The 20,438-nt window shown below is 42.9% G+C and overlaps 3 protein-coding genes and 1 pseudogene across 3 annotated transcripts; all 4 read left to right on the forward strand.

Moving 5' to 3' along the window:
- The first annotated feature begins 2,133 nt into the window (after positions 1–2,133).
- Positions 2,134–4,453, forward strand: LOC136957496 (E3 ubiquitin-protein ligase TRIM35-like). Its single transcript, XM_067251457.1, has 6 exons — positions 2,134–2,623; positions 2,774–2,869; positions 2,959–3,189; positions 3,276–3,298; positions 3,384–3,502; positions 3,834–4,453. The coding sequence occupies exons 1-6, from the start codon at positions 2,222–2,224 to the stop codon at positions 4,373–4,375; spliced, it is 1,413 nt and encodes a 470-aa protein (XP_067107558.1). The 5' UTR covers positions 2,134–2,221; the 3' UTR covers positions 4,376–4,453.
- Positions 4,454–6,246: 1,793 nt separating this feature from the next.
- LOC136957498 (E3 ubiquitin-protein ligase TRIM35-like) lies at positions 6,247–8,668 on the forward strand. The gene is made up of 6 exons (XM_067251459.1): positions 6,247–6,666; positions 6,901–6,996; positions 7,086–7,316; positions 7,403–7,425; positions 7,511–7,629; positions 7,961–8,668. The coding sequence occupies exons 1-6, from the start codon at positions 6,262–6,264 to the stop codon at positions 8,500–8,502; spliced, it is 1,416 nt and encodes a 471-aa protein (XP_067107560.1). The 5' UTR covers positions 6,247–6,261; the 3' UTR covers positions 8,503–8,668.
- Positions 8,669–12,236: 3,568 nt separating this feature from the next.
- LOC136957497 (E3 ubiquitin-protein ligase TRIM35-like) lies at positions 12,237–14,844 on the forward strand. The gene is made up of 6 exons (XM_067251458.1): positions 12,237–12,782; positions 12,933–13,028; positions 13,118–13,348; positions 13,435–13,457; positions 13,543–13,661; positions 13,993–14,844. The coding sequence occupies exons 1-6, from the start codon at positions 12,381–12,383 to the stop codon at positions 14,529–14,531; spliced, it is 1,410 nt and encodes a 469-aa protein (XP_067107559.1). The 5' UTR covers positions 12,237–12,380; the 3' UTR covers positions 14,532–14,844.
- A 1,001-nt stretch (positions 14,845–15,845) lies between these two features.
- LOC136958026 (nuclear factor 7, ovary-like) lies at positions 15,846–18,406 on the forward strand (annotated as a pseudogene).
- Positions 18,407–20,438: the final 2,032 nt, after the last annotated feature.

Consider the following 20,438-nt stretch of genomic DNA (forward strand, 5'->3'; position numbering starts at 1 on the left):
TTTAAATAGATTTCTACAGAATCCTGGGTTTTATCCATGGAGACAATGTGCTAGTTTTTTTGGGAGTAACAAACCTGGAGTAACAAACCTACAACACTGATTTGGTGTTGTGTTTTAGTGCTTCCTACTGGTGCAGACAACTCATTACAAACAATAAACTGTTCTTTTAGTCTAAAGGCAAAACAACCACTTAATTAATCATAACAAACATTTGAGATACCGTGTCAGAATATACGGTATAGGCTACTGCCTTGCTGATTCATGGTGACAGAATGACATCATGATGATGGATATGGTATTTTCCCATGAATAATCCTCAATTGCGGTAACACAAACTTGAGTTCCCTTTTTCATAATCAGTTTGGTAACAAAACATGGTTTGAGGGGGTGAGGCTGTATTTGGAATCTAAGACGGTTGGTTGCTCCTCTTACACACTTAACATTGATAGACCAAGATGAATGGACAGTGGACATGTAGTTCAATGTGTGTCCACTTGGTGGAGACAGATTCTCAAATTAAAACGTGATCTGGATTGAGGAACAGTCTATACTACTAGAAAAGTATAATTCAAGCAATTATTTTAAGAAGACTATTCACGGCTTCAAACTACTTCCCATTTGAGCACAATCTTGCACAAACAGTGCATAGAAAGTTTAGCAGAAGACCAAGAGTACAACAAGTGCATTCTTCAACAGTAGGCTATTTTGCTGGTCAGAGCCATTACATTACATTACATTAAGTCATTTAGCGGACGCTCTTATCCAGAGCGACATACAGTAAGTACAGGGACATTCCCCTGAGGCAAGTAGGGTGAAGTGCCTTGCCCAAGGACACAACATCATTACTTAAATGTAGTCTTACAATAAAATGACGATGACAGGAATGTTTAGTATATTGCAGTTGTGTAGGCTACAGTGAATACAGTCGCTTGCCAGACACTGTAACTGATCTTGAACACAACGTGAACTGTTCAAATATCAGCAACAATATAACTTGTGTGTTTGAACAGATTTAACTATTTATTTTACTACCGAGTGCATCATGGATATGATGACAGCAACAAGAGATTGCAAAAGTACACACATCCTTCACTTGCCCGTCCAGCCTGTTAACACAGCTGGCTGGAGGAGAGAGGAAGGAGGCTGGGGAGAGAACAGCCAGCAACACCAGCCCTGACAAACACACACACCTGACACATACACACACAGATCATTAGTGCTGGGCAGAGTGGCAAAAGTACACACATCCTTCACTCAAGTACAAGTACAAATACTTGTGTAGAAAGACAGATAAAAGTTGAAGTACTGACTACAGTTTTTCACTCAAGATTAAGTAAATAAGTGTGGGCTCTGACATATACTGAGTAAAAAGTACTTAAAATTTAAAAATACACGGTATATTATTCATTATTCATCATTATTCTTATTATTCTTATTTTTATATATATTTTATTTTATATTTAAATTGTTGTATTCTTAGATTGTTTAGTTCTTAAAAATAGTTAAACTTTTGTACTTTTACTTAATTTAAGATCTGTATATGTTTAGTGTTTTGCACCTCCCTGCCACAGTAAATTCCGTGTTTGTATAACATACATGGCGAATAAACCGAATTCTAATTCTGATTCTGATTCTATAGACACGCCGCACATACGCCAGGAATACTTTTTGACACCGACAATTTCTCACATATGGCCATGGGTGACCAGGAATGTCTCTATTCTCAGTAATTTCAACATTGCTAATTCCCTCTGTATCATCCATAACATGCGCTACCTTTTCTTTTTTGAAAAAAAAAAAAAAACTTTCCTTCAAAATTATTTTTTCAATTTTTCGAAACTTGTTTTTTGAAACTTTGAAAGGAAAAGATATTTGTTTTCCTTCCTTCAGTACACAGTGATGCAGTTTACTTCCTGGTGTATGAAGCCCCGCCCACTAGATGATTCACCTATTAGAATCCAGGAAGTAGAGTTCAGTGTTTCTCTGTTCACTGACAGGCTCTGAGATTCACCGTTCTGCTCTAAGAGAAAACTGGACTAAAGTACAACTCACACTGAGAAGAGAGAGATACTGTCCTTACTCATCTATAGGAGGAACACTGTAATCAACAGACTTTAACTCACTGCTGACTGAACCAGAGTAAGTTTTTATGAACAAAACTCAAAAGTGAAAGCAAACTCCAGACAGCGTTTCATTTAGCAGGGTGTGACTGGGTGAGAAAATGGCGTCCAGCTCGTCTCTCCCAGAAGAGGATCTCTCCTGTCCTGTGTGTCATGACATCTTTACAAACCCTGTCCTCCTGCGATGTGGCCACAGCTTCTGTAAAGCCTGTCTGGAGGAATACTGGAAACACAGAGAATCACGAGAATGTCCAGTTTGCAGGAGAAAATCTTCTATGGATCTTCCCCTTAACCTGGCTCTGAAGAACCTGTGTGAGTCCTTCTCACAGGAGAGAGGTCAGAGCGCTTCAGCAGGGTCTGAGGTGCTCTGCAGTCTGCACAGGGAGAAACTCAAGCTCTACTGTCTGCAGGACAAACAGCCAGTGTGTGTCGTGTGTCGGGACTCTAAACTACACTCCAACCACAGATTCAGACCCATAGATGAAGCTGCACAGGATCACAAGGTATGATGACTTAATGCTCCAGATGTGTGATATACTTAGAATTAGACTCTCGGCTGTTTTACGGTGTTGTCAGATAGACACGTCTCAGAACCAGCTGGTCAAATGAGAGGATCAACAACTTTCCTTCAAACATGTTTTGTTTCATTCTAGGAGGAACTCCAGCCTGCTCTGAAGTCCTTACAGGAGAAGCTGAAGGTCTTTAATAAAGTTAAACAAACCTGTGATCAAACAGCAGAACACATTAAGGTAAATATGTTGATTAACAAAAGTATACAACACTGTTTTGACATTAAGAACTGGTCACCTAGACCCTGTATGAACCTCCATGTCTGCAGATCCAGACCCAGCACACAGAGAGGCAGATTAAGGAGGAGTTTCAGAAGCTTCACCAGTTTCTACAAGAGGAAGAGGAGGCCAGGATAGCTGCACTGAGGGAGGAGGAGAAGCAGAAGAGTCAGGTGATGAAGGAGAAGATTGAGGGGCTGAACAGAGAGATATCGACACTTTCAAACACAATCAGAGCCATAGAGGAGGAGCTGAGAGTTGAAGACATCTCATTCCTGCAGGTCAGGACTGATCTATCTACGTTCATATGGAACGGCTGGCTGGGTGTGTTTATGAGTGTCTAACTTCATCTTCTGTATCTCCACAGAACTACAAGGACACAGTGAAAAGGTAAGTGACCTGCCTCCTGTCTCTCTCTTGTCTGTGGTTGTGAACCCAACCCCACAGCAGCTCTGACTCCAGAATGTTCTTCCAGAGCCCAGTCCACTCTGCCGGATCCACAGCTGGTCTCGGGAGCGCTGATAGACGTGGCCAAACACCTGGGCAACCTGACCTTCAGAGTCTGGGAGAAGATGCAGTACATTGTCACATACAGTGAGTATTAGATCATGTAGTTATAGTCAACAAAGTACTTGCAGTCTCCTACATTACTACATTATTATTATTCATTCGATAAAGTAAATAGACCATCAGTCCATGGCATAGACCATCCTTAACACTGCAGTACAGGCTACATTCTGTAAATGACCAAATCTCACACCAATACCTTATGTTAAATACAACATGATACATACATGTAGAAACCCCCTGACATCCACATACATGATATGTAATCATTACTGGGTTTGTCATGGTGTCACCTCCTGGTGGGTGAGGGTGTAAACATCAAACACTGCATCAACACAAACCTGATATCTCTCCTCAGCTCCTGTGACTCTGGACCCCAACACTGCCCACCCAGACCTCATCCTGTCTGAGGATCTGACCAGTGTGAGACTCAGTCAGACGAGACAGCAGCTTCCTGACAACCCAGAGAGGTTTGATTACTATAGACGTGTCCTGGGCTCTGAGGGCTTTAACTCAGGGACACACAGCTGGGATGTTGAGGTTGGAGACAGTACATTGTGGATCCTGGGTGTGTTAGCAGAGTCTGTCCAGAGGAAGGGAGACAAACTGGGTAAATGCTGGAGAATCTGGTTCTGCAAGGGTAAATACACAGCAGCATCCTCATCAGGTCCAGTCACTGTTTTCACAGTGAGACAGAACCCCCAGAGGATCAGAGTGCAGCTGGACTGGGACGGAGGAAAGCTGTCATTCTCTGACCCTGATAGAAACACACACCTACACACAATCACACACACCTTCACTGAGAGACTCTTTCCATACATTGATAATGGGAGCACTATTCACCCTCTGAGGATCTTACCAGTAAAGGCCTCTGTAACAGTAGAACAGCACAGTCATTAGAGATGGTTCCTCCTCTCTCTGTAACAGTAGAACAGCACAGTCATTAGAGATGGTTCCTCCTCTCTCTGTAACAGTAGAACAGCACAGTCATTAGAGATTGCTCCTCCTCTCTCTGTAACAGTAGAACAGCACAGTCATTAGAGATTGCTCCTCCTCTCTCTGTAACAGTAGAACAGCACAGTCATTAGAGATTGCTCCTCCTCTCTCTGTAACAGTAGAACAGCACAGTCATTAGAGATTGCTCCTCCTCTCTCTGTAACAGTAGAACAGCACAGTCATTAGAGATGGTACCACCTCTCTCTGTAACAGCAGAACAGCACAGTCATTAGAGATGGTACCACCTCTCTCTGTAACAGTAGACCTTATGTCTGTAACCACATTGCTATTTTGAGTTCTTAATTCACTTGTCTGGTAAAATGGTTACCAAACTTTTTTTAAATTACATTTTCAATTTGAAAGTGAACAAAAATAGCTATTGATATCACACCGGGAATACGTGTGTATGGTTAAGGGTATAGATGTGTATGGTTAAGGGTATAGATGTGTATGGTTAAGGGTATAGATGTGTATGATTAAGGGTATAGATGTGTATGGTTAAGGGTATAGATGTGTATGATAAAGGATATGTGTTTGTATGGTTAAAGGTATGTGATTAATATGTGTCCATGTTATCACCTGATACTAGTGTTAGTAGGGTGAAGAAGGCAGTTCAGTTCAGCTGTCTGCTCTCAGCAGCATCTACAGGGATTTGCTGAAACATGAAAACATGATGTTTTATGTAACTGACATGTATACATCTGTAATATAAATAAACAAATATACGCATGCTAAAATGACATAGACTAGTGTGTTCTTGTAAACACACAAAGTTTATTCATGATATCCCCACTTAGGCCTGGTGATTTATTTAACTTGACAGAAATTATAGATAATAGTATGTGTGATATCAAATAAAGAGTTGATACCATACAAACAGTGTGCATCCTGGTTTAGGGGAGGACATCTAGCTTTGTCTCTGGTCAGAGGTTCACTGCCTTTATAGGACCATCTTAGAGACAGCAGCTTCCTGGTGGAACCCCATGTGATCACAGCTATGTCAGAAGGTGCATTCGACATGGACTGACTTTGTGCAGCGCTGCAGCCGGCTGCAGGCGGCTGACTTGAAGCTGAGAATGCCATTGGCTGCTTCAAGTCAGCCGGGTCATGCAGGCGACGCCGGCGCTGCATGAAGTCAAACGTACCTAGAGTCACGTGACCTGTCACCTGCAGGGGGTCACATGACACAGTCCTCTATTCCAGCTGGGCTCCTGATGTCACTTCTCTCAAGGATTCTCCAACTGAAACAGCATGATGAACGTGAGCGTCAGTGTGAAACACGGCCAGCAGGAGGCGCTAGTGTCCTGTGTCCACAGGACTAGGTTCACATCCTGCTGTGGAAGGATGTCAGGAACAGACAGGAGAGAAATGGGCGTGGAGATGAGAAGTATGATGTACATCCACCATCAAGCAGTATCAGAGAGGTGGAATGTCATATATCCGGATTGTGCCGATGCAGTTTATTTCTTGGGCTCTCAAAACCCAGTCCTCACTGACTTACCTGTCAGAAAGCAGGAAACAAAGTTGTTATTACAGACAAAGGTGTTGTCACACCTGTGTCTGTAATAATCTTCACCAAGCAGCTCTGAGTTGAACCTGTCTACTCTGAGACTCGACGCTCTGCTCACACTGAGAGGAGACAGACAAACGGCTACAGGAGGAATACTGTCATCAACAGAGACTTGAACTCACTGCTGACTGAACCAGAGTAAGTTTTTATGAATAAAACTCAAAAGTGAAAGCAAACTCCAGACAGCGATTTATATAGCAGAGTGTGACTGGGTGAGAAAATGGCGTCCAGCTCGTCTCTCCCAGAAGAGGATCTCTCCTGTCCTGTGTGCTGTGACATCTTTACAAACCCTGTCCTCCTGCGATGTAGCCACAGCTTCTGTAAAGCCTGTCTGCAGGAATACTGGAAACACAATGAATCACGGGAATGTCCAGTTTGCAGAAGAAGATCTTCAAAGGACTTACCTCCTTCTAACCTGGCTCTGAAGAACCTGTGTGAGTCCTTCTCACAGGAGAGAGGTCAGAGAGCTTCAGCAGGGTCTGAGGTGCTCTGCAGTCTGCACAGGGAGAAACTCAAGCTCTACTGTCTGCAGGACAAACAGCCAGTGTGTGTCGTGTGTCAGACTTCTAAAAAACACACCGACCACAGATTCAGACCCATAGATGAAGCTGCACAGGATCACAAGGTATGATAACTTAGTACTAGAATATATATTGTATGTTGGTATCAGAATACTGTATACAGTAAATAATGTAAATATATACGTGTTTTATTGACTTTATGTGAAGTATCACGTTCCATCATTCTGTCTTCTTGGCTGTTCTTCTCGATTTTGTCAGATAGACACGTCTCAAAACCAGCTGGTCACATGAGAAAACATGATTCACTTTTCCTTCAAACCTGTTTTGTTTCATTTCAGGAGGAACTCCAGCCTGCTCTGAAGTCCTTAAAGATGAAACTGGAGGTTTTTAATAAAGTGAGAAAAACCTGTGATCAAACAGCAGAACACATTAAGGTAAATATGTTGAGTCACAAAATTATACAACACTGTTTTGACATTAAGAACTGGTCACCTAGACCCTGTATGAACCTCCATGTCTGCAGATCCAGACCCAGCACACAGAGAGGCAGATTAAGGAGGAGTTTCAGAAGCTTCACCAGTTTCTACAAGAGGAAGAGGAGGCCAGGATAGCTGCACTGAGGGAGGAGGAGGAAGAGAAAAGTCAGGTGATGAAGGAGAAGATTGAGGGGCTGAGCAGAGAGATATCAACACTTTCACACACAATCAGAGCCATAGAGGAGGATCTGAGAGCTGAAGACATCTCATTCCTGCAGGTCAGGACTGATCTCTCTACGTTCATATGGAATTGCTGGCTGGGTGTGTTTATGAGTGTCTAACTTCATCTTCTGTATCTCCACAGAACTACAAGGACACAGTGAAAAGGTAAGTGACCTGCCTCCTGTCTCTCTCTTGTCTGTGGTTGTGAACCCAACCCCACAGCAGCTCTGACTCCAGAATGTTCTTCCAGAGCCCAGTCCACTCTGCCGGATCCACAGCTGGTCTCAGGAGTGCTGATAGACGTGGCCAAACACCTGGGCAACCTGGCCTTCAGAGTCTGGGAGAAGATGCAGGACATTGTCACATACAGTGAGTATTAGATCATGTAGTTATAGTCAACAAAGTACTTGCAGTATCCTGCATTACTACATTATTATTATTCATTTGATAAAGTACATAGACCATCAGTCCATGGCATAGACCATCCTTAACACTGCAGTACAGGCTACATTCTGTAAATGACCAAATCTCACACCAATACCTTGTGTTAAATACAACATGATACATACATGTAGAAACCCCCTGACATCCACATACATGATATGTAATCATTACTGGGTTTGTCATGGTGTCACCTCCTGGTGGGTGAGGGTGTAAACATCAAACACTGCATCAACACAAACCTGATCTCTCTCCTCAGCTCCTGTGACTCTGGACCCCAACACTGCCCACCCAGACCTCATCCTGTCTGAGGATCTGACCAGTGTGAGACGGAGTCAGGAGAAACAGCAGCTTCCTGACAACCCAGAGAGGTTTGATTACTATAGACGTGTCCTGGGCTCTGAGGGCTTTAACTCAGGGACACACAGCTGGGATGTTGAGGTTGGAGACAGTACATACTGGCTCCTGGGTGTGTTAGCAGAGTCTGTCCAGAGGAAGGGAGAAAAACTGGGTAAGCGCTGGAGAATCTGGTTCTGCAATGGTAAATACACGGCAGCATCCTCATCAGGTCCAGGCACTGTTTTCACAGTGAGACAGAACCCCCAGAGGATCAGAGTGCAGCTGGACTGGGACGGAGGAAAGCTGTCATTCTCTGACCCTGATAGAAACACACACCTACACACAATCACACACACCTTCACTGAGAGAGTCTTTCCATGCATTTCTATTGTCTGTCCTCTCCACCCTCTGAGGATCTTACCAGTGAAGGCCTCTGTAACAGTAGAACAGCACAGTCATTAGAGATGGTTCCTCCTCTCTCTGTAACAGTAGAACAGCACAGTCATTAGAGATTGCTCCTCCTCTCTCTGTAACAGTAGAACAGCACAGTCATTAGAGATTGCTCCTCCTCTCTCTGTAACAGTAGAACAGCACAGTCATTAGAGATGGTACCACCTCTCTCTGTAACAGTAGAACAGCACAGTCATTAGAGATTGCTCCTCCTCTCTCTGTAACAGTAGAACAGCACAGTCATTAGAGATGGTTCCTCCTCTCTCTGTAACAGTAGAACAGCACAGTCATTAGAGATTGCTCCTCCTCTCTCTGTAACAGTAGAACAGCACAGTCATTAGAGATGGTTCCTCCTCTCTCTGTAACAGTAGAACAGCACAGTCATTAGAGATGGTTCCTCCTCTCTCTGTAACAGTAGAACAGCACAGTCATTAGAGATTGCTCCTCCTCTCTCTGTAACAGTAGAACAGCACAGTCATTAGAGATGGTTCCTCCTCTCTCTGTAACAGTAGAACAGCACAGTCATTAGAGATGGTTCCTCCTCTCTCTGTAACAGTAGAACAGCACAGTCATTAGAGATGGTTCCTCCTCTCTCTGTAACAGTAGAACAGCACAGTCATTAGAGATGGTTCCTCCTCTCTCTGTAACAGTAGAACAGAACAGTCATTAGAGATGGTTCCTCCTCTCTCTGTAACAGCAGAACAGCACAGTCATTAGAGATGGTTCCTCCTCTCTCTGTAACAGCAGAACAGCACAGTCATTAGAGATGGTTCCTCCTCTCTCTGTAACAGCAGAACAGCACAGTCATTAGAGATTGTTCCTCCTCTCTCTGGAACAGCAGAACAGCACAGTCATTAAAAATGGTTCCTCCTCTCTCTGTAACAGCAGAACAGCAGTCATTAGAGATGGTACCACCTCTCTCTGTAAAAGTAGAACAGCAAGTTGGGTGTTTACAACCTTCCTGTCATGAAGACCACCAGCCTCTAACATGAGCATCCAGGTACACAGAACAACGATCAACATGAGGGAATTATAGGTAGCGTTGTGTTCTTAATGTATTATAGTATCTGAAGTCATTTAGCTCTGTGGTAAAAATATAATTTACATTTGTGTACTTATATTTTCTAAATCAAATGCTTAGTCAGCTCAGAATCAGATTCTGGTTTATTGCCAAGTAAGTTCACACAAAGAAGTAAATCCCTTTGGTAGGTTGGTGCATAACAAACAACATAGTGAGTAAATTAAACTGACTCTAGTATTCTACTTGTGTACACCTGAACTTGAATCTTGACTTTATTCAGCTGTAGTTTCTTATTGTTGTAATAAAATACGATGAACTGTAACATGTTGTGATGCAGTGTTTTAAAACGTTGTAACTGTACTTTAGTAGATTTTTCTGGTGTCAGTACTTTATTTCACTGTTTATTTTTCTGACAACTTTTTACTTTCACTCCTTACATTTTTTACACAAATATCTGTACTTTCTACTTCTTACATTTTAAAGACAGTCTTGTTACTTTAGTTTTAAGCTGTATTTGGTGGCAATATCAATATTATTTTTTTGACATTGTGCACATCTTGTCATTTCCTGGCTATCACGCAACAAACGTCAGCTTGCTAGTCTACTAAGCTACCATGGAGCAAGGAAGAAAGCATCAAGAAAAACATTGTCGAAAACATTTACATTTATGCATTTAGCAGATGCTTTTATCCAAAGCAACTTCCAAGAGAGAGTTTTACAAAAGTGCATAGGTCACTGATCATAACAACGAGAAAGCCCCAAACATTGCGGGGAGCCAAACATGAAGCATACATTGTGAAACCAAATAAGTCCCAAAGGGAAGAACAATGAGAGCATGTAGTTAGACAAGTTACAATTAAACAGTAAGAACCTCAAAAGTGCAAGAGTGTACCTGTGGAAAAAAAGCAAGCAACAATAATATATCTCACGGCGAGTACAATAATGTTAAGACAGTTACAACAAACCAACAAGAGCAACAAGTCTCTCAATAAGAGTCATTGTGATCCTGGAGGAAACTAACATCAGGTCCAGCCAATCATTCCTAAGTGCCGTTGTACTCCCGGAACAAGTGCATCTTGAGCCTTTTCTTGAAGGTTGGGAGACAGTCAGTGTCTCTGATGGTGTCCCTTTTTCGAAAAAAGGTTCTTAATTTTTTTGGGGGAAAGGTTGAATTCTTTTTTTTTTGGAAAGGTTAGAAAAACATGCTTTTGCATCGCATCATTGATGAGTACTTGATGAGGACTACAATGCTACTGTAATCTATTGTACTTTGCTCTGCTCTCCTTAACTCTGTTTTAGGCCTCTCTGTTCTCTCTTCCTCTCTCATCCCCTCACCTTTAACTTACAACTTTAAAATAAAGTTTCTAAGAAGGTTGAAAAAAGTTTCTAAAAACATGAAACCTTTGTGTCGTGTTTTGTGTGACTTAAAAAAAAAAAAAAGTTTTTCAAAAGTCCATCACCTTTTCTGTGTCACACAAAGTATGACAAAATGTTTCGAAAAAAACTTTCTTAAGGTTGAACAAATATTTAAAAAAGAACAATTAAGCCCTACGTTATGGATGAGACAGAGGGAGTCAGCGATTTCGACAGGACTGAGTATAGACACATTCCTGATCACCCATGACCATATATGAGGGAGATGTTCGAAATTGTCGGTGTCAAAAAGGATTCCTGGCGAATGTCTACATTATTATAATGTGAGGTCCAACAGGTAGTAATGGCTACTTTTTACTGAAGTATTTGTCAGAGTCCACACTTCTTTACTTCAACTTGAGTGAAAAAGTGTAGTCAGTACTTCAACCTTTACCAGTCTTTTTAAACATGAGTATCTGTACTACTAAAGTGAAGGATGTGTGTACTTTGCCATCTCTGCCTCCAGCCCCCATGAACACACCATCCTTATCGATGTAATATTGTTTAATAAGTAACCTAAATAGACACATCATATTATTTTGAAGCAGTTGTATTCAGTGGAAAGATTACTTCCTGGTATGAGCAGCTCTGCTTGTTATCTGAGAACACAAGGAGCAAAGTTCTGAGTTTTATAACTGCTGAGAAAGATATTTTGCACTCACCGAGCAGACAAGTCTGGAACCATGAACTGACCCAGTAGAGAGGACTTCACTTCTCTCAGCTACAGGAGGGAACACTGATCCAAGGTAAGTGACTTCACCCCTGTAAACAAGTGGTAGCTACAGACAGGCAAGTGAAATTTGTGATTTGTGAATATATCATTATGTTGGGACTCTACCTGGTGAGGCACATGACTATTACGGTAACAAATGATTATGTACCGTCTCTGTGAGGTCATGGTTATTGGGTATTCATGCTCGTCAGGCCACACACCATCCACACTTTAGTTCTGTGGGTCAGTTCCAGAGTGACTGGCCTACTAAGTCAGAGAGCGGATGAAGGAGGGGTAAGTTGCGCTGTACGCAAATATCAGCACAACTGAGCCAGTAGAGAGGACTAGTGAGGGCAGCTGTGGCTTAGGAGGTGGAGAGGGAAATATGGAGCGCTTTGAATGCCGCTGAGGTAGAAAACCATCATATAAATGCAGTTCAGTTTACTTAATTTAGTTTCAGAAGAGAATACTGCTCTATGACTTCAATCCTGTAAACAAGTGGTAGCTACAGACAGTCAAGTGAAATTGAGGAGAAGGAGGGGGTGATGGTGAGTTGAACCTGTCTGCTCTGAAAGACTCAACACTCTGCTCACACTGAGAGGAGACAGACAAACAGCTACAGGAGGAACACTGTCATCAACAGAGACTTTAACTCACTGCTGACTGTATACGTGAGTTAACGAAATACAACTCAAAAGTAATCTCCACACTACGTTCCACAGGAGGGTGTGACTGGGTGAGAAAATGGCGTCCAGCTCGTCTCTCCCAGAAGAGGATCTCTCCTGTCCTGTGTGCTGTGACATCTTTACAGACCCTGTCATCCTGTCATGTAGCCACAGCTTCTGTAAAGCCTGTCTGCAGGAATACTGGAAACACAGAGAATCACGAGAATGTCCAGTTTGCAGGAGAAAATCTTCTATGGATCCTCCCCTTAACCTGGCTCTGAAGAACCTGTGTGAGTCCTTCTCACAGGAGAGAGGTCAGAGAGCTTCAGCAGGGTCTGAGGTGCTCTGCAGTCTGCACAGGGAGAAACTCAAGCTCTACTGTCTGCAGGACAAACAGCCAGTGTGTGTCGTGTGTCGGGACTCTAAACTACACTCCAACCACAGATTCAGACCCATAGATGAAGCTGCACAGGATCACAAGGTATGATGACTTAATGCTCCAGATGTGTGATATACTTAGAATTAGACTCTCGGCTGTTTTACGGTGTTGTCAGATAGACACGTCTCAGAACCAGCTGGTCAAATGAGAGGATCAACAACTTTCCTTCAAACATGTTTTGTTTCATTCTAGGAGGAACTCCAGCCTGCTCTGAAGTCCTTACAGGAGAAGCTGAAGGTCTTTAATAAAGTTAAACAAACCTGTGATCAAACAGCAGAACACATTAAGGTAAATATGTTGATTAACAAAAGTATACAACACTGTTTTGACATTAAGAACTGGTCACCTAGACCCTGTATGAACCTCCATGTCTGCAGATCCAGACCCAGCACACAGAGAGGCAGATTAAGGAGGAGTTTCAGAAGCTTCACCAGTTTCTACAAGAGGAAGAGGAGGCCAGGATAGCTGCACTGAGGGAGGAGGAGAAGCAGAAGAGTCAGGTGATGAAGGAGAAGATTGAGGGGCTGAACAGAGAGATATCGACACTTTCAAACACAATCAGAGCCATAGAGGAGGAGCTGAGAGTTGAAGACATCTCATTCCTGCAGGTCAGGACTGATCTATCTACGTTCATATGGAACGGCTGGCTGGGTGTGTTTATGAGTGTCTAACTTCATCTTCTGTATCTCCACAGAACTACAAGGACACAGTGAAAAGGTGAGTGACCTGCCTCCTGTCTCTCTCTTGTCTGTGGTTGTGAACCCAACCCCACAGCAGCTCTGACTCCAGAATGTTCTTCCAGAGCCCAGTCCACTCTGCCGGATCCACAGCTGGTCTCGGGAGCGCTGATAGACGTGGCCAAACACCTGGGCAACCTGGCCTTCAGAGTCTGGGAGAAGATGCAGGACATTGTCACATACAGTGAGTATTAGATCATGTAGTTATAGTCAACAAAGTACTTGCAGTCTCCTACATTACTACATTATTATTATTCATTCGATAAAGTACATAGACCATCAGTCCATGGCATAGACCATCCTTAACACTGCAGTACAGGCTACATTCTGTAAATGACCAAATCTCACACCAATACCTTATGTTAAATACAACATGATACATACATGTAGAAACCCCCTGACATCCACATACATGATATGTAATCATTACTGGGTTTGTCATGGTGTCACCTCCTGGTGGGTGAGGGTGTAAACATCAAACACTGCATCAACACAAACCTGATATCTCTCCTCAGCTCCTGTGACTCTGGACCCCAACACTGCCTACCCACTCCTCATCCTGTCTGAGGATCTGACCAGTGTGAGACGGAGTCAGGAGAAACAGCAGCTTCCTGACAACCCAGAGAGGTTTGATTACTATAGACGTGTCCTGGGCTCTGAGGGCTTTAACTCAGGGACACACAGCTGGGATGTTGAGGTGGGAGACAGTACAGTCTGGATCCTGGGTGTGTTAGCAGAGTCTGTCCAGAGGAAGGGAGACAAACTGGGTAAACGCTGGGGAATCTGCTTCAATGGTAAATACAGAGCAGCATCCTCATCAGGTCCAGTCACTGTTCTCACAGTGAAACAGAACCCCCAGAGGATCAGAGTGCAGCTGGACTGGGACGGAGGAAAGCTGTCATTCTCTGACCCTGATAGAAACACACACCTGCACACAATCACACACACCTTCACTGAGAGAGTCTTTCCATACATTGATAATGGGAGCACTATTCACCCTCTGAGGATCTTACCAGTAAAGGCCTCTGTAACAGTAGAACAGCACAGTCATTAGAGATGGTTCCTCCTCTCTCTGTAACAGTAGAACAGCACAGTCATTAGAGATTGCTCCTCCTCTCTCTGTAACAGTAGAACAGCACAGTCATTAGAGATTGCTCCTCCTCTCTCTGTAACAGTAGAACAGCACAGTCATTAGAGATTGCTCCTCCTCTCTCTGTAACAGTAGAACAGCACAGTCATTAGAGATGGTACCACCTCTCTCTGTAACAGCAGAACAGCACAGTCATTAGAGATGGTACCACCTCTCTCTGTAACAGTAGACCTTATGTCTGTAACCACATTGCTATTTTGAGTTCTTAATTCACTTGTCTGGTAAAATGGTTACCAAACTTTTTTTAAATTACATTTTCAATTTGAAAGTGAACAAAAATAGCTATTGATATCACACCGGGAATACGTGTGTATGGTTAAGGGTATAGATGTGTATGGTTAAGGGTATAGATGTGTATGGTTAAGGGTATAGATGTGTATGATTAAGGGTATAGATGTGTATGGTTAAGGGTATAGATGTGTATGATAAAGGATATGTGTTTGTATGGTTAAAGGTATGTGATTAATATGTGTCCATGTTATCACCTGATACTAGTGTTAGTAGGGTGAAGAAGGCAGTTCAGTTCAGCTGTCTGCTCTCAGCAGCATCTACAGGGATTTGCTGAAACATGAAAACATGATGTTTTATGTAACTGACATGTATACATCTGTAATATAAATAAACAAATATACGCATGCTAAAATGACATAGACTAGTGTGTTCTTGTAAACACACAAAGTTTATTCATGATATCCCCACTTAGGCCTGGTGATTTATTTAACTTGACAGAAATTATAGATAATAGAGTCAGGTGGCTGAGCGGTGAGGGAGTCGGGCTAGTAATCCGAAGGTTGCCAGTTCGATTCCCGGTCATGCCAACTGACGTTGTGTCCTTGGGCAAGACACTTCACCCTACTTGCCCCGGGGGGAATGTCCCTGTACTTACTGTAAGTCGCTCTGGATAAGAGCGTCTGCTAAATGACTAAATGTAAATGTAAATGTAAATAATAGTATGTGTGATATCAAATAAAGAGTTGATATCATACAAACAGTGTGCATCCTGGTTTAGGGGAGGACATCTAGCTTTGTCTCTGGTCAGAGGTTCACTGCCTTTATAGGACCATCTTAGAGACAGCAGCTTCCTGGTGGAACCCCATGTGATCACAGCTATGTCAGAGTCACATGACCTGTCACCTGCATGAGGTCACATGACACAGTCCGCTACCCCAGCTGGGCTCCTGATGTCACTTCTCTCAAGGATTCTCCAACTGAAACAGCATGTTGAACGTGAGCGTCAGTGTGAAACACGGCCAGCAGGAGGCGCTAGTGTCCTGTGTCCACAGGACTAGGTTCACATCCTGCTGTGGAAGGATGTCAGGAACAGACAGGAGAGAAATGGGCGTGGAGATGAGAAGTATGATGTACATCCACCATCAAGAAGTAGCAGAGAGGTGGAATGTCATATTTCCGGATTGTGCCGATGCAGTTTATTTCCTGGGGTCTCAAAACCTAGTCCTCACTGACTTACCTGTCAGAAAGCAGGAAACAAAATTTAGTGTTGTCACACCTGTGTCTGTAATAATCTTCACCAAGCAGCTCTGAGTTGAACCTGTCTACTCTGAGACTCGACGCTCTGCTCACACTGAGAGGAGACAGACAAACGGCTACAGGAGGAATACTGTCATCAACAGAGACTTGAACTCACTGCTGACTGAACCAGAGGACGTTTTTATGAATAAAACTCAAAAGTGAAAGCAAACTCCAGACAGCGTTTTATATAGCAGGGTGTGACTGGGTGAGAAAATGGCAACCAGCTTTGAGGTGCTCTGCAGTCTGCACAGGGAGAAACTCAAGCTCTACTGTGTGCAGGACAAACAGCCAGTGTGTGTCGTGTGTCGGGACTCTAAACTACACCTCAACCACAGATTCAGACCCATAGGTGAAGCTGCACAGGTTCACAAGGTATGATAACTTAGTACTAGAATATATATTGTATGTTGGTATCAGAATACTGTATACAGTAAATAATGTATATATATATATACGTGTTTTATTTCCTATATGTGAAGTATCACATTCCATAATTCTGTCACAACTTCTCGGCTGTTCTACTAGGTGTTGTCAGATAGACACGTCTCAAAACCAGTTGGTCAAATGACAAGATGATTCACTTTTCCTTCAAACCTGATTTGTTTCATTCCAGGAGAAACTCCAGCCTGCTCTGAAGTCCTTAAAGACGAAACTGGAGGTTTTTAATGAAGTGAAAAAAACCTGTGATCAAACAGCACAACACATTAAGGTAAATATGTTGAGTCACAAAATTATACAACACTGTTTTGACATTAAGAACTGGTCACCTAGACCCTGTATGAACCTCCATGTCTGCAGATCCAGACCCAGCACACAGAGAGGCAGATTAAGGAGGAGTTTCAGAAGCTTCACCAGTTTCTACAAGAGGAAGAGGAGGCCAGGATAGCTGCACTGAGGGAGGAGGAGAAGCAGAAGAGTCAGGTGATGAAGGAGAAGATTGAGGGGCTGAGCAGAGAGATATCAACACTTTCACACACAATCAGAGCCATAGAGGAGGATCTGAGAGCTGAAGACATCTCATTCCTGCAGGTCAGGACTGATCTCTCTACGTTCATATGGAACGGCTGGCTGGGTGTGTTTATGAGTGTCTAACTTCATCTTCTGTATCTCCACAGAACTACAAGGACACAGTGAAGAGGTAAGTGACCTGCCTCCTGTCTCTCTCTTGTCTGTGGTTGTGAACCCAACCCGACAGCAGCTCTGACTCCAGAATGTTCTTCCAGAGCCCAGTCCACTCTGCCGGATCCACAGCTGGTCTCAGGAGCGCTGATAGACGTGGCCAAACACCTGGGCAACCTGGCCTTCAGAGTCTGGGAGAAGATTCAGGACATTGTCACATACAGTGAGTATTAGATTATGTAGTTATGGTCAACAAAGTACTTGCAGTCTCCTACATTACTACATTATTATTATTCATTTGATAAAGTAAATAGACCATCAGTCCATGGCATAGACCATCCTTATCACTGCAGTACAGGCTACATTCTGTAAATGACCAAATCTCACACCAATACCTTATGTTAAATACAACATGATACATACATGTAGAAACCCCCTGACATCCACATACATGATATGTAATCATTACTGGGTTTGTCATGGTGTCACTTCCTGGTGGGTGAGGGTGTAAACATCAAACACTGCATCAACACAAACCTGATATCTCTCCTCAGCTCCTGTGACTCTGGACCCCAACACTGCCCACCCACGCCTCATCCTGTCTGAGGATCTGACCAGTGTGACATACAGTCAGGAGAAACAGCAGCTTCCTGACAACCCAGAGAGGTTTGATGAATATTTAAATGTCCTGGGCTCTGAGGGCTTTAACTCAGGGACACACAGCTGGGATGTTGAGGTTGGAGACAGTACATACTGGATCCTGGGTGTGTTAGCAGAGTCTGTCCAGAGGAAGGGAGAAAAACTGGGTAAACGCTGGAGAATCTGGTTCTGCAATGGTAAATACACGGCAGCATCCTCATCAGGTCCAGGCACTGTTTTCACAGTGAGACAGAACCCCCAGAGGATCAGAGTGCAGCTGGACTGGGACGGAGGAAAGCTGTCATTCTCTGACCCTGATAGAAACACACACCTGCACACAATCACACACACCTTCACTGAGAGAGTCTTTCCATGCATTTATATTGGCTGTCCTCCCCACCCTCTGAGGATCTGACCAGTGAAGGCCTCTGTAACAGTAGAACAGCACAGTCATTAGAGATGGTTCCTCCTCTCTCTGTAACAGTAGAACAGCACAGTCATTAGAGATGGTTCCTCCTCTCTCTGTAACAGTAGAACAGCACAGTCATTAGAGATGGTTCCTCCTCTCTCTGTAACAGTAGAACAGCACAGTCATTAGAGATGGTACCACGTCTCTCTGTAACAGTAGAACAGCACAGTCATTAGAGATGGTTCCTCCTCTCTCTGTAACCGTAGAACAGCACAGTCATTAGAGATGGTACCACCTCTCTCTGTAACAGTAGAACAGCACAGTCATTAGAGATGGTTCCTCCTCTCTCTGTAACAGTAGAACAGCAGTCATTAGAGATGGTTCCTCCTCTCTCTGTAACAGTAGAACAGCACAGTCATTAGAGATGGTTCCTCCTCTCTCTGTAACATTAGAACAGCACAGTCATTAGAGATGGTTCCTCCTCTCTCTGTAACAGTAGAACAGCACAGTCATTAGAGATGGTTCCTCCTCTCTTTGTAACAGTAGAACAGCACAGTCATTAGAGATGGTTCCTCCTCTCTCTGTAACAGCAGAAAAGCACAGTCATTAGAGATGGTTCCTCCTCTCTCTGTAACAGCATAACAGCACAGTCATTAGAGATGGTTCCTCCTCTCTCTGTAACAGTAGAACAGCACAGTCATTAGAGATGGTTCCTCCTCTCTCTGTAACAGTAGAACAGCACAGTCATTAGAGATGGTTCCTCCTCTCTCTGTAACAGTAGAACAGCACAGTCATTAGAGATGGTTCCTCCTCTCTCTGTAACAGTAGAACAGCACAGTCATTAGAGATGGTAGCACCTCTCTCTGTAACAGTAGAACAGCACAGTCATTAGAGATGGTTCCTCCTCTCTCTGTAACAGCAGAACAGCACAGTCATTAGAGATTGTTCCACCTCTCTCTGGAACAGCAGAACAGCGCAGTCATTCCAAATTGTTCCTCCTCTCTCTGTAACAGCAGAACAGCAGTCATTAGAGATGGTACCACCTCTCTCTGTAAAAGTAGAACAGCATGTTGGGTGTTTATAACCTTCCTGTCATGAAGACCACCAGCCTCTAACATGAGCATCCAGGTACACAGAACAATGATCAACATGAGAGGGAATTATAGGTAGCGTTGTGTTCTTAATGTATTATAGTATCTGAAGTCATTTAGCTCTGTGGTAAAAATATAATTTACATTTGTGTACTTATATTTTCTAAATCAAATGCTTAGTCAGCTCAGAATCAGAATCTGGTTTATTGCCAAGTAAGTTCACACAAAGAAGTAAATCCCTTTGGTAGGTTGGTGCACAACAAACAACATAGTAAGTCAATGAAACTCACTCTTGTATTCTACTGGTGTACACCTGAACATGAATCTTGACTTTATTCAGCTGTAGTTTCATAGTGTTGTAATAAAATATGATGAACTGTAACATTTTGTGATGCAGTGTTTTCAAACGTTGTTACTGTACTTAAGTAGATTTTTCTAGTATCAGTACTTTACTTCACTATTTATTTTTCTAAAATATTTCTTTTTCTTTTTACTTTCACTCCTCAGTTTCTTTTTACAAATATCGGTACTTTCTACTTCTGTCTTGTAACTTACTTGTTACTGTCTTGTTAGTTTTAATCTGTATTTGGTGGCATGAACAATATTATTTATTGTCATTGCGTGCCTTTTGTCATTTTGTGGCTATCACGCAACAAACATCAGCTTGCTAGTCTACTAATCTACCATGGAGAGCAAGGAAGAAGGCACCAAGAAAAACATTTTCGAAAAAAACGTAAGAAAAAAATTTAAACTTTTTTGTGTCGTGTTGTGTGTGGGAAAAAAAGTTTTGAAATGTTTAAAAAACAAGTAGCCATTAGGACCTACCTGTTGGACCTCACATTATATTAATACATTAATGCAAAAATACACTATAGACACGCCGTATGCTACCAGTATCAGTATGCTACAAACTAAATAAAGGAGTGTGGTGAAATGAGACTTCTTCCGACGGTGACACTGTAGCCTTGAGGAGTGCATTCAAGCCAGCCTATTCAAAAGGACAGCACATCATGTTCTGTTGAG

This window comes from Osmerus mordax, chromosome 15, assembly GCF_038355195.1.
Source record: "Osmerus mordax isolate fOsmMor3 chromosome 15, fOsmMor3.pri, whole genome shotgun sequence".
NCBI classification, from domain to species: domain Eukaryota; kingdom Metazoa; phylum Chordata; class Actinopteri; order Osmeriformes; family Osmeridae; genus Osmerus; species Osmerus mordax.

What these genes read in the sequence shown, in the direction of transcription:
- LOC136957498 (XM_067251459.1), top strand. Translation starts at nt 6,262, where the DNA reads ATGGCGTCCAGCTCGTCTCTCCCAGAAGAGGATCTCTCCTGTCCTGTG. An exon ending in AAGCTGCACAGGATCACAAG is followed by an intron (nt 6,667 to 6,900) that starts GTATGATAACTT and finishes GTTTCATTTCAG; the next exon opens with GAGGAACTCCAGCCTGCTCT. An exon ending in AAACAGCAGAACACATTAAG is followed by an intron (nt 6,997 to 7,085) that starts GTAAATATGTTG and finishes CCATGTCTGCAG; the next exon opens with ATCCAGACCCAGCACACAGA.
- LOC136957496 (XM_067251457.1), top strand. Translation starts at nt 2,222, where the DNA reads ATGGCGTCCAGCTCGTCTCTCCCAGAAGAGGATCTCTCCTGTCCTGTG. An exon ending in AAGCTGCACAGGATCACAAG is followed by an intron (nt 2,624 to 2,773) that starts GTATGATGACTT and finishes GTTTCATTCTAG; the next exon opens with GAGGAACTCCAGCCTGCTCT. An exon ending in AAGACATCTCATTCCTGCAG is followed by an intron (nt 3,190 to 3,275) that starts GTCAGGACTGAT and finishes GTATCTCCACAG; the next exon opens with AACTACAAGGACACAGTGAA.
- LOC136957497 (XM_067251458.1), top strand. Translation starts at nt 12,381, where the DNA reads ATGGCGTCCAGCTCGTCTCTCCCAGAAGAGGATCTCTCCTGTCCTGTG. An exon ending in AAGCTGCACAGGATCACAAG is followed by an intron (nt 12,783 to 12,932) that starts GTATGATGACTT and finishes GTTTCATTCTAG; the next exon opens with GAGGAACTCCAGCCTGCTCT. An exon ending in AAGACATCTCATTCCTGCAG is followed by an intron (nt 13,349 to 13,434) that starts GTCAGGACTGAT and finishes GTATCTCCACAG; the next exon opens with AACTACAAGGACACAGTGAA.